The 12,460-nt window shown below is 41.5% G+C and overlaps 1 protein-coding gene across 4 annotated transcripts in view; it reads left to right on the top strand.

Moving 5' to 3' along the window:
- BBS4 (Bardet-Biedl syndrome 4) overlaps positions 1–12,460 on the top strand; it is a 73,656-nt gene that overhangs the window by 5,134 nt on the left and 56,062 nt on the right. For 3 of the 4 annotated variants that reach the window (XR_001512477.1, XM_015558471.1, XM_006752819.2), the window contains exons 3-10: positions 1,599–1,710; positions 2,670–2,742; positions 3,750–3,803; positions 6,000–6,127; positions 8,860–8,914; positions 9,830–9,898; positions 10,818–10,970; positions 11,412–11,583. Coding sequence is in view for 3 of the 4 variants with exons in the window: in XM_015558471.1 (XP_015413957.1) it covers positions 1,599–1,710; positions 2,670–2,742; positions 3,750–3,803; positions 6,000–6,127; positions 8,860–8,914; positions 9,830–9,898; positions 10,818–10,970; positions 11,412–11,583 (816 nt within the window). In the remaining variant the exon portion in view is untranslated. The remainder of the gene's footprint in view (positions 1–1,598; positions 1,711–2,669; positions 2,743–3,749; positions 3,804–5,999; positions 6,128–8,859; positions 8,915–9,829; positions 9,899–10,817; positions 10,971–11,411; positions 11,584–12,460) is intronic. The other variant, XM_015558474.1, reaches the window with a different exon arrangement.

The raw sequence follows: 12,460 nt of genomic DNA, 5'->3' as shown, positions 1-12,460 counted from the left end.
GGCAGGGGATGCTCATTTCCCCCCATCATGGGTTCTGCCCCCAGCCCAGGCCTGATGCCTCTGGCCCAGGCGTCAGGCCTGGGCAGGGGACCCCCACACCCCTCCGGTTGCTGGCTCCGCCCCCTGTCCAGGCCAGAGGTGTTGACCCCATCACCCTCTGATCGTCAGATTGGCCCCTTGCCTAGGCCTGACGCCTCGGCCAGAAGTGTCAGGCCTGGGCAGGGGACCCCCAGACCCCTCCGATAGCCGGCTCTGGGGCCGGCCTGTGGCGGGGATGGGATCTGATCACTGGCGGCAGGCCGGCGGCTTCTGGGGTCATACACGGGGGCCTGGATGGCGGCTCTCGCGCTGGCTGCTGCACTGTCCCGCCCTGCCTGCAGTATGCAAATCAGCCACCATCTTTTTTGGTGGTTAATTTGCATATAGTGCTGATTAGCCAATGGGAGGCGTAGCGAAGGTATGGTCAATTACCATGTTTGTCTATTATTAGATAGGACTAGAGGCCCGGTGCATAATTCATATCCCACTAGGGTCCCTCGGCCTGGCCTGCGGGATCGGACCGAAACCAGCTCTCCAACATCCCCCAAGGCGTCCCAGATTGCGAGAGGGTCAGCCGGACCCCAGCAGCAAGCTCAACCACCACTTGGAGCATCTGCCCCTGGTGATTAGTGCACGTCATAGTGACTGGTTGATCGGTCGACTGCCCCCTGGTGGTCAGTGCACATCATAGTGACTGGTGGACTGTTTCCACCCCCCGCCCCATCATCAGTGCACATCATAGTGAACGGTTGAATGGCCTTACCATACCATTAGCATATTATGCTTTGGTTGAAAGGCCTACTGGACAACCGACACTTAGCATATTAGGCTTTTTTTTATATAGGATAATATAGCATCATTCAACAAAGAAAAGGAGAGAAGGCAAATTGAGATTCAAAAGGTGAATGAAGGCCATTAAGAGCCTAAAAGGACCTGAGAGGAGATCTCTACTGGCTGCCTTGCTTCTGAGAAGAGGGAAACAAGCAATGGGCCACTAGAATACTATGAAAAACTATTGTTTGCCAAGTCTAACAATGCCTGTGAAGTTAGTTTATAAATGCTACCACTAGGAAAGATAAGCCAATGCGCAACTTTTAGCCATCACTGAACCGAAAGATTTGGCGATATTGTTGAGTAACAGACTTGAAGGGGATATATTCCTCCTCCCACTTCAGTCTCTGAAAAATAATCTTATTGCCAAATATTTAAATGTCTTCTCCCTCCTATTTTTTTTCTCTTTTAAGCTTGAGCCTATTTATTTCCTTAATAAAAGGAAAGTGAAGAACTCCTCACACTGAAAGCTCCTTCATTAACTGAGTCAAAGTAAAGGTATTTCTTACAATAAAACATTCAGGTCTCAAAAAAAAGAAAAGAAAAAGGTTTTAGCATGTCAGCAACTTTGCTATTTGTTTCAACCCAGCTGATTGTGTTGAAGATATAATAATCCAAAGAATTTCTTTGGTATGGTTTTCCATCTCCCATTTCTCCAATTTTTCTATATCAGGCTCTATTCTTCCCAGAACACGACTTTACTTTCTTTGTTTTCTGTTTCTTGGCAGCACTGATATTTCGCCTGGAAGGAAATATTCAAGAATCCCTAGAACTCTTTCAGACATGTGCTGTTCTCAGCCCACAGAGTGCTGATAACCTCAAGCAGGTGGCCAGGTCTTTGTGAGTATTGGCAGTCCTGGAGACTCACGGAAAACGCTGTGTAATGAGCATTCTCAGGCAGAGGCTGCTTCTGGCAGCCTGATCAGCCTCATCCATAGAGGGAGAGTTGCTTAATCAGTATAGTGGGATTCACTTTGAAGAGTGTAGATTAACTTTGAAATTTGACAAAATGAGATCACTCATATAAAGTTTGACCGAGGAACACTGATACTGGTTATCATTTAAATACTGACTTTTGTATCCTCAGTCCTCTAGTCTTATTGGCAAACCATGGAAATTTTCTCATCCAACACTTAGCATAATATTTGACACAGTAGATTTTTAGTGTTTGTTGGGATGCTCTGAAGGTTCCTGAATGCAAGTAACCTCCAAAATCTTTCTAAGCTGTTAGGCACACTAATAGCTTTACTACCCCAGTACAATATTCCAGTACTAAAGTTTCTGTGGGGTTCCCATCCCTAATTTTTTTTTTTTTACCTACATTGTAATTTATGCCTGTACTATCTTTACATAGAGCCTAGTTTTCCCCTGTTTTCTCCAGAACCATGATCCAATATCAAGGAAATAGACTTAGGCTTGGGAGCGAAGAGCATGTCCCTAATAGATGATGGTGATAAATGATGGCAGCTCTTGCTTAACTGATACATTTTTTGGTTTGTTTCTTTTTTGGTCTACATTTGTAGTACACTGTAGAAAATAAATTACAGAAGAAATAAATTACTAAAATTGGTGTAGAATTTGATCAAGGCACTGGAACTGTTACCAATGCAGTCCCTATCAAGAGAGCTTCTGCTGTTGGTATACAGCAGCCTCACTGGCCGAACCAGCACAACCAGCTCATAGGGGAGAGGATTCCAGAATTCTCAGCTGGATGGAATTTGAGTCAAATGTGGGGCTAGTGGAGTTAGTCTTCTAATAGGTTTGAGTTAATAATTATGGAAACTGTATTTCTTCCACAGATTTCTTTTGGGGAAACATAAAGCTGCCACTGAAGTATATAATGAAGCAGCTAAACTTAACCAGAAAGACTGGGTAAGTAGGGAACTTTTAGTTCTTTGTTATTAGTAACATGCTAATGGTTCCATTTATTGTATGACTGTCTTTTGTTATTACTGAATTCTTACATGCCAAAAATGTCTTGATCCTCACACTAAATTGATGATTCAGTTAGATAGAAGATCAAAAACCATGTTTCCGCATAACTTAGCAGCTATTGCTGCATGGTTTTCTGGCAGGGAGTGTTGCTGTTAAGCAGTTCGCCATTAATCTGATTCCTATTGATAATCCAGCTTTCCTTTCTAGAAATGCTCTCCTTTCTCTAAAGCTACCTTAAGTAAAGGGAGACTTATAAAGGGAATAAAGAGATTCTATAGGGCTCAAGGCCAGGAAATACAGGCTGGTCTTAAAATGAACTAGAACTGGAAAGCTGTCATCACCAAGGTAGCTACTCTTCATTTCTGTTTTATTTCTTCTTTTTGTAGATCAGCAGTTGGCAAATGTTTTATGTTTTAAAGGGCCAGTCAGTAAATATTTTAAGCTTTGTGGCTTCATATAGTCTCTGTGACAACTACTGAACTCTGAGATTCTAGTGTGAAAAAATCATGGACAATACAAATAAAACTTTATTTACAAAATAAGGCATTTGCAGACTGACTCCAAATACATATATTCGATTATAGTGCCCTCCATAAGGCACTGTCAGTCCCAAAGTCCACGTCACCTAGTGAATTCCTAGATTCCTAGGAAAAGGAATCCCATTAATACATATATGTACATGTATCTCCTGAGAAGAGGGCACAAATGGAGTGATCTCTTGTTTGTCCTGCTTTTATGTCTTATAATCTGTGGGGGTTTTTTATATTAAGGAACCCATTTTTTAGAATTAAATATATTTGAGTATGAAATCTAGTAAAAAACTGACTGTAATGCATATTTTAAAGTTTAAACTTTGCTGAACAATAACAATCTCTAGATGACTGTTGTTTCACTCGAATATGTACTGTGGAATTTACACCTAAGCTGTTTTCTTTTGTGTGTAGGAGATCTATCATAACCTAGGAGTTTGCTACATTTATCTGAAACAGTTCAACAAGGTAATTTATAGAAATAGGGGTGGCTGGTGATTTCACTGAAGGTACACTTGTTACAGAGGTGCCATTGCTCATTTTGTATTATTCCTAGTGCTTGCAGAGATTTTTGGAAGTAAAAATTGAAAGTGCCATATACACCTGTCCCCATTTTTCTTTTCATTTGCTGTTATCCATCTTTTTTTCCCCCTGCTTTTAACAAATCAATGAGAAATTCTAGAAATATTATGAGGGAATGGTAATCTAATTGCTTTTTTTCTCTCTTCTTTTTCTCTACCCCAGATTAATTTTCTAGTATAGAAGCAAATGTTCAGTAAAACTTAGATATCAAAAAGTGGACCATTGCCCTAGCGAGTTTGGCTCAGTGGATAGAACATCAGCCTGCAGTCTGAAGGGTCCCGGGTTCAATTCCTGTCAAGGGGACGTACCTCAGTTGCAGGCTCGATCCCTGGCTCTGGTCGGGGCGTGTGTGGGAGGCAACCAATCGATGTAACATTCTCACATCGATGTTTCTCTCTCTCTGTCTTTTTTCCTTTCTTCCACTCTCTTTGAAAAATCAATGGAAAAATGTCCTCATGTGAGGATTAATAACAACAAAAAAAGTGGACCTTTAAGTCTTAAAAGTGTAATCATGACCATGGGAACTCTCTCATGCTCTGATAGCAACTAATTTTAATTTTTAAGGTCATTGGAGATGAATTTTAAGTTACAAGTGGATTTGATTTCTGAGTTTCAGTTTCTAAGGTTATTTTCTATGTGAGAATTTATATTTTATTGTGATTAAGCTGCAGGTTCTAAGGCTCTTATATCAAATAAGTACCAAGTACCTTGGTACTCAAATATAAGAAAAAATGTATATATCTTAACTGAGGGATAGATTAAATTATTGAGAGCTCTGAAAGTTAATGATAATGGGTTGCATAGAGCTTCCACTTAGTGATTATGAAGTTTTATTCTCTTATCTATAGTGCTGATAGGACTAAGAATCTGAGTTGGTTAATATCCATTTGACAACATTTAATCTATCCCTTAAGAGTGTGAAAAAAAAAATCTGTACATCAGCAGTTGAGGTGTGGGAATAACTTTTACTCTTGTGAAATACATAATGATATGTATAAGTAAAATATATATATATATATGTAGTGGGCCCCTGTCCACTGGGCAGATCTACAGTGTTATATATTTGGTTAGGAGATTTTTCTCTTCAGAGGATATTCCAAGCAAGTACATTTCTATTAACAGGATTATTATGAGGCAAGGGAGAGGCAGGTTGGTCTTTGTTCAGATCTGTAAAGGAGAATAAGATTATATTTAAATTTTACTGTAAAGCTAATAGAGCAAATACAATACTTGACATTTATTGTTGAACCAATGAATCCCTAAAAAAAGTCCTTTTGACCATCAACTAGGAAGGATATAAGCTTTTCCAGAGCAAGGAGTTTGTTTTGTTAGCTCTAATATACCTCGCATCTAGAACAACAGGTACTCAGTGAGTACATATTGAGTGAATCAATGACAACAATCCATTCATTTATTTATCAAAATATTGTTGAGGAAAATGAAGTCCACTATGGGAAAGGTTGTACAGTTGGTCACTGGTACAGCTGGGCAGTGCTGTATACTATACTATGATGTCCCTTTTGACTTGTGAAGTATGAGTCATGGGTATGATTATTAAGAAGCAGAAAACAGCCCTGGCTGGTTTGGCTCAGAGGTTGGAGCATCAGCCCGTGGACCGAAGAGTTGTGGGTTTGATTCCCTGTCAAGGACAAATACCTTGATTGTGAGTTCGATTCCCGGCCACAGTTGGGGTGCATGCGGGAGGCAACCAATCGATGTTTGTCTTTCCAGTCGATGTTTCTCTCTCTGTCTCCCCTGCCCCCTTCCTCCCTTCACACCCTGTCTGAAAATGAATGGAAAAAATATCCTCGGGTGAGGATTTTAAAAAAAGAGAGAAAAGAAGCAGAAAACACTCAAAAAGTTAGTCGTCTTGTAAAAATTCTTCCAAGTGGCTCCAGAGGCAGATACTTCATGTTTCCAGCTGTCCTGTCAGCAAGTACAGTTTTGGTACGTTATTTTTGACTATTGGCTGGAATGGGATGTTCCTATATTAGTATAGCAGAAGCTCCTTTTTTGCTCTACCCCTACAAAGCCATTGTCCTTTCATGGTAGTGATTTCATTCTCTTCATCAATCTTATTAGGCACAAGACCAATTGCACCATGCCCTACATCTTAATAGGCATGATCTGACTTACATAATGCTGGGGAAGATTCACTTGCTGGCGGGAGACTTGGACAAGGCCATCGAAATCTACAAGAAAGCTGTGGAGTAAGTGTGCCTATTTCTGTTAGAGCAGGGGTGGGGAACATCTGCCCCGTATAAGGCCCATGAAATCATTTGATCTGGCCCTGCCAGGGCATTAGTGGTGAGTTAATTGTTTGACCAAATTTTTAAATTGATAATTTTGTATGGCCCACGAATGATCTGATAAATATCTAAATGGCCCTTAGCAGAAAAAAGGTCTCCCGGACTCCCCAGCTTTAGAGCAAGGAAGAACTTTAAAAAAAGGGGGCGAGGGGAGTAGATATATGAATTCTCAAGCCTATGAGAGAATATATATGACTGATAACTAGTTGTATGAATTAGAGTAAATGTTAAGCTAAGGGTAAGAAATCCCAATGGCCTAAACAAGGAAGATTTGTATTTCTTTCTCACCTATTAGTATGGCTGGTTTAGCCTAGGTGGGCGGTTCTGCTCTACAAGGGCAATCAGGGACCTAGGTTCCTTCATTATTAACTCACCATTGGTTAGGTTGTTGTCTTCACCTGCATGGTTGAAACTGACTTACTATAACCACCATGTTCCGGGCTGTGGTGGTGGGGAGGTGGTACCGGAAACTAAGTACTGAGTAAACAGCTTGTAGTGTTTAAGTGGCCCAGAAGTTGCACACCTCATTCATGCTTGTGTTCCATGGTTCAAAATTAATGAGGTGGCCACATCCAGCTATAAGGGAAGTGGGCACACATGCTTGGGAGGAGGGTCTTATTAGCATGAGACCAATATCTTGTTGTTTTTGTAAAAATATTATTTTTTTTCAAACTCCTATTGATGATGGAACTGACTGGCTTACCAGGATGGTGTTCCATGTTTTCTCTGTAGACACACGTTATCTTGCCTTTTCTGTATAGGGTTTTGCCTTGTTTTAAATGGGATAACTGTCGCCATGATGCTTTAATGTCTCGTTTGTTTGCTCATTTAATAGAATTCCTGGTCACAGAGTCTAGTATTCCTGGTAATTAGACTACGAACTAAACTTAATTTGTTAAATTAATATGTTCATTATCTTTGTCTTCTTCCATAGTAATGATATAGCAACTTTTCTGGTTTTATCAGTCATAACAGCTTTCTGAATTTTCTTCAGTCATATTTTGTGCCTAAAAAGATAGAAAAATCCCTTGGTTTGTTAAGTTACAAGAGAGAGACTTTTGTCATCAAGAGGCTATGTTTATGTGGACAAGTAGGAAGGAGCCCACATAGCATATGTTAAGCTTCTGTGGGGCTGCTGGAAGCCTTAATTTGTGACCCCTCCTCACATAAATCTGAAGGGTGACATTCTTCTTGCTGGGAGCCAAGATCAACAGTAATTAATATAAATGGCAGAAGTCCATTGGGGCTTTTGATATTCAGAAGGCTAAATGTTTGCATTGTTATTAACCTGCTGCTAAGTCAATGGCCGAAGGCACACTCCCCCAACCTGATAATCCTACCGTTTACTAAACATCACCTTTGATATGCCTGTTTGCATTCCTAAAAGGCAGTTGTGTATTCTAGTAAATAAAAAGCCGATGGGAATGGAGACTCAGTGGAACTTGGTCTCTCGAACCAAGTTCACAACTGGCTTCCCCCATAATTTCCAAATTTATATTTCTTGTCTGTGTATTAATTTGTGTGTCAGCCCTTTCTCCAGGTCTTTGAACCCAGGCCACGCTGGCCGTTGTCTCACATCTTCCAGTGGTTGGTCAAGCACTTAAGACACAAGAATTTCCAAGAGGACAGCTGAGCATTTGGAGCCTCACTGAGAATGTGGAGAGCACAGCTTGGAGATGGCAGTTTTGGTGGGGGGAGAGATGCAGCCAGAATCACAGAAGTTAGTTTGGGGGAGGGAGGTGATGAAAATGGATATTTATTATGGCAGAGTGAAGGGCAAATACTCAGTTGAACTGAGTAAGCTTTGTTTGGCCAGCTCAGGTCTCTCTGGCTGGGGTTTTGGCCCCTCTGATTCTGGTCGCCTGATAGGTAACCAGCATCCTACCTCATTGCTTAGAAGCATGCAACACTGTTCCTCACCTTTGGCATTTTTACTGTTGGTACTGTCTGATGATCCTGTAGTCAGATCATCTTAGCTCAGGGTAGCTTTAGTTTTGTAACAAAGACAAATGTTAGTGAGGGATTGGGAAAGCAGATAATCTTTTACCTAAGCCAATGGCAAATTCTTTCCCAGAGCTGGTATGTCTTCCTTTTTTTTGTTTAGTTTGACTGTTTACCATGGCTTTTTGTTTAATATGTAGAGCAGAGCATTAGGGCCCTTGGGATCCTAAATTACACAGAAAATTATACAGGTTGCCATTGTGCATACAGTGAGAACAGGATAAAAAAAAAAAAAAGAAATCCCACCTGAAGGAAACTGGTTAAAGCTATGTGTGTTCCATACTGACTTGGTTTATAAAGAATTATCCTTTAGTTCTGTCAGTATAATGAAGACAGTCACACAAAATATTCAATAGGTTTTGTCTTAGGACTTAGACTCTAAGAAATGGTCCTGAAAAAGAGTCTGGATTCTGAGTCCTATTTCTTTCTTGTTGAGCAGTCCTCCCTGTAGTCAGGGTTGAGATGACATACTATTGAAGGCAGTTTCCCAGTCATCTTGGGGAATTTCCATGGAGAGTGGGACACACTGTCTTTCAGATGTTGCCTGAGGGCATGTTACTGTGCATGTGCCTCAGTATCTCATTCACATCTTGTTTCCCTTTGAGCATCTCTGTGTTATCTCTGTGTTGCAGGTTCTCACCAGAAAATACAGAACTTCTTACAACTTTAGGATTACTCTACTTACAGGTAAAGAGAACTCTTTACTCAGTCATGCATTGATGTTAGAAATACTTCTGGATTTATGTGTATTGTGGTTTCCTGCATTTTGATTTTATTTTAACACATTTTACTAAAGTTCATATGAAGCACACCAATCTTACTCTCCGTATTATTATATTCTTTATCTCTTAAAGGAATTAATTTTCTGCATTCAAATAAAACCTGCAATTATAATTTTTAAAGGAAAGCGCATATATGAGAAATAACTGGTCATGAGGACTGTCATTTTGTTGTGGGGAGAGAGACTGATACAAGTTATCACTATCAGGGCTTTGGAGCTACGGCCATTTCTGTTGTTCCTTCTTCCCAGCCAGGTCCTATAGGAAAGAGAAGGTAAAACATTGTCTAGAATAAGAAGTCTGTCTCTTTCCTGCGTGTGAATGAAATTCTTTTAGCTCAATCACTTCTTATCAGCCTGAGCACTGGGGCCCAGAGGTCCTGGAGGGACCTCTACCCGTCCCATTCCCCCATCAACTTCCAAAGTTCACTGTTTAGCTGATCCTGCCTCCAGTTCTGCCTCTTTGGTAGCCTTTCTGTTTGTTTCATTTTTCTTTAAAAGGAATTAGGAGTTTAATTCCTGGGCCTTCCTGGCTTTGGCTTGGGAGACTGGCCCCGGGGGAGATGAGGCTAACCAGCCCATTTCCTGCCAAGAGACATTAGCGTGGAGCATATTATGGCAGAGATAATTCCTGGCAAATGGATACTTTGATCTTATCAGGGGACAAATGTGGGGATTTTTAGTTTTCTTTTTCTATCTGGTATCTGTAGCTCTGTTTTGTGAAGAGAACTCAGAAAAGTCAGGGTGCTTCAGGGTGTAAGTGGCCAGACTGCTGAACGCTGTCTCCTTGCTGATACAATTCTCTTGTTTGCTTTTTCTCCAAGGTTGGCATTTACCAGAAGGCATTTGAACACCTCGGAAAAGCTCTAACTTATGACCCTGTCAACTACAAGGTACTGCAGGCTATCAAACCCCAGAGCCTTCACATAGATGGTTCACTCCTAGAGGTGATCTGGCCCTAGAAAGCATTTTGAATACCTGAGAAATTACCTTTTTCTTAAGAAAATTATAAATAAACATGGCTCTTCTCATTTGAAAATATTGTGTTGGTGTTCTGCTTGTTATTTTTCCAAAAGAGCACATTTGTTATAACAGACTTGTATTGTAACTTAGGCAGAAAGCAAAATTGTAGTGCTGGTAAAGTTTTATGTATTTATGAAATTAGCAAAGCCTCCACAATTACTGTCAAAAATACTTCTGGTGAAATGATTTCTAGTTTCTTAATGAATTTGCAATTACAACCTTGTCCAGATATGTCTTTAGGGGTGAGAAGATCATCAAGCGGATGAATGTCATTGAGGGAGATGCAGCATAACAGGCTGTGAAGGATACAGACTCAGTCCTACCTCAGAGCCACATTAGCCTGAGCCCTGCCTGGACTGATGAAGCCTAAAGCTGTGTCTGTCACCTTTGTGCTGTGGCAGAAGGAACTATACTTTAACTGGCCAAGAAAGGAGTATTTGAGTTGTCTGGAGCAGCACTTAGTGTATCAAGTAGAGGCTACAGGGAACAGATTAAAGGCACTATGCTCAGAAATATTGCCCTCTCCAGTTAGAAGTAGGAAACAAATGAGCTGGGTAAAGTCAGTGACATTTTATCTTTTCTTTTTCTGTACTGTGCCAAAGAGAGCCAGAGTGTGGGGTGCAGTGATTTCTCATGAGCATTTGTCCCAATAGCTTGAATATATTTTATATGTCCCTGGAAGTTTTTCAGTCACGCTGTGCAGATTATCTACACCCAGGAAGGCTCCTCCACTGCTATAGCCTTTTGGGAATGACCGAATTATCAACTTCCCATGTCCTGTGTTTTCAGGCCATCTTGGCAGCAGGCAGCATGATGCAGACCCATGGAGACTTTGATGTTGCCCTCACCAAATACAGAGTTATAGTTTCTGCTGTTCCAGAAAGTCCTCCACTTTGGAATAACATTGGAATGTGTTTCTTTGGCAAGAAGAAATATGTAGCAGTGAGTGTGTCCTCACCTTTGTCGAGTAAGACTCCCTCCATGTTCTGCGTGGAGTAGGGTTTGGTATCTGAAAGAAGAGCCGCACAACAAATGAGAGAAAAAGACACGAGATAATTTTGCAATATTGGGGGACCAGGCGAGCAAGTCCTAAAGGACTTCCCCGATGCTCAGGCTGCTCCAATCTTTTATTGATCTGGAGTAGCCCTATCTACGGAATTAAGTGAACTAAGGTGGGGATGCTTCAACTATTATTACCTAAATTAACTCGGTGGTGCACAGTTCTGACCTTTGCTAGAACTTCAAATGTTACTAGCTTTTGGGGGGTCTCTGTCTAAACTCAGCTAGTGAAGACAATGAATGGACTCCGGCATCCTTCCTTGTTTGTGTTATTGGGTCTGCCCAGCTTGCCCCACCTTCATCAAGTGCCCCTCTCTCCTGCAGGCTATCAGCTGCCTAAAACGAGCCAACTACTTGGCACCCTTTGATTGGAAGATTCTCTATAATCTGGGCCTCGTTCACTTGACCATGCAGCAGTATGCATCAGCTTTCCATTTTCTCAGTGCAGCCATCAACTTCCAGCCAAAGATGGGGGAACTATATATGCTCTTGGCGGGTAAGAGACTATTGTGTGGAAACCCTCTCCACAGTCTGTAATAAGGGGAAAATGAATTAGAATCATTGGAGGCCAGTGGCTAAATGTACTGCAGAAGCCATTCCCTTGCAGGTTCCATAGGAATCTGGATTATTGTGTTAGAGCTTGAAAAACAATGAAGAAAATAATGATAAGGCACTTGGTTCTTTCTAACTTGGGGCAGTTTCACTCAGACCAACAGGTTAAATCAAGATCATCCTCGTTTATCTTTTACCAAATGTTTTCCCTTGCCTTGACTATTTATTTATATGTATATATTGAGCCCAGCTAAGTTCCAGATATCATTTAGCATACAAGGGATATATCTTATAGGGTTGACGAGGGAATTGGGTGATTAAGTAACCAATGAATATGAACTATTATTGGTTTTATTGTTAGTTACTGTAATACAAAAGATTGACTAAATATTCTTTCTAGGGAATATTTCTCTGTCTGAAAGCAGTTTGCTAGTTCTCATTGACTTTTGTCTTCAGGTGTTGTTTTAGTCATTATTGTGGGGTTCTTATAAGAGAACTAGGGGCCCGGTACATGAAATTTGTGCACCGGGTGTGGGGGTGGGAGGCGGGGGGGGAGTGTCCCTCAGCCCAGCCTGCCCCCTCTCACATACTGGGAGCCCTCAGGCGTTGACCCCCATCACCCTCCAATCGCAGGATCGGCCCCTTGCCCAGGCCTGACGCCTCTGACAGAGGTGTCAGGCCTGGGCAGGGGATCCTCATTTCCCCCTATCACTGGTTCTGCCCCCAGCCCAGGCCTGATGCCTCTGGCCCAGGCGTCAGGCCTGGGCAGGGGACCCTCCAGACCCCTCTGATTGCTGGCTCTGCCCCTGGCCCAGGCCTGG

The sequence above is a fragment of the Myotis davidii genome, unplaced genomic scaffold, assembly GCF_000327345.1.
Source record: "Myotis davidii unplaced genomic scaffold, ASM32734v1 scaffold171, whole genome shotgun sequence".
Taxonomy (NCBI): Eukaryota; Metazoa; Chordata; class Mammalia; order Chiroptera; family Vespertilionidae; genus Myotis; species Myotis davidii.
The sequence above is the reverse complement of the archived record's forward strand: the minus strand, read 5'-3'. Positions and strand labels throughout refer to the sequence as shown.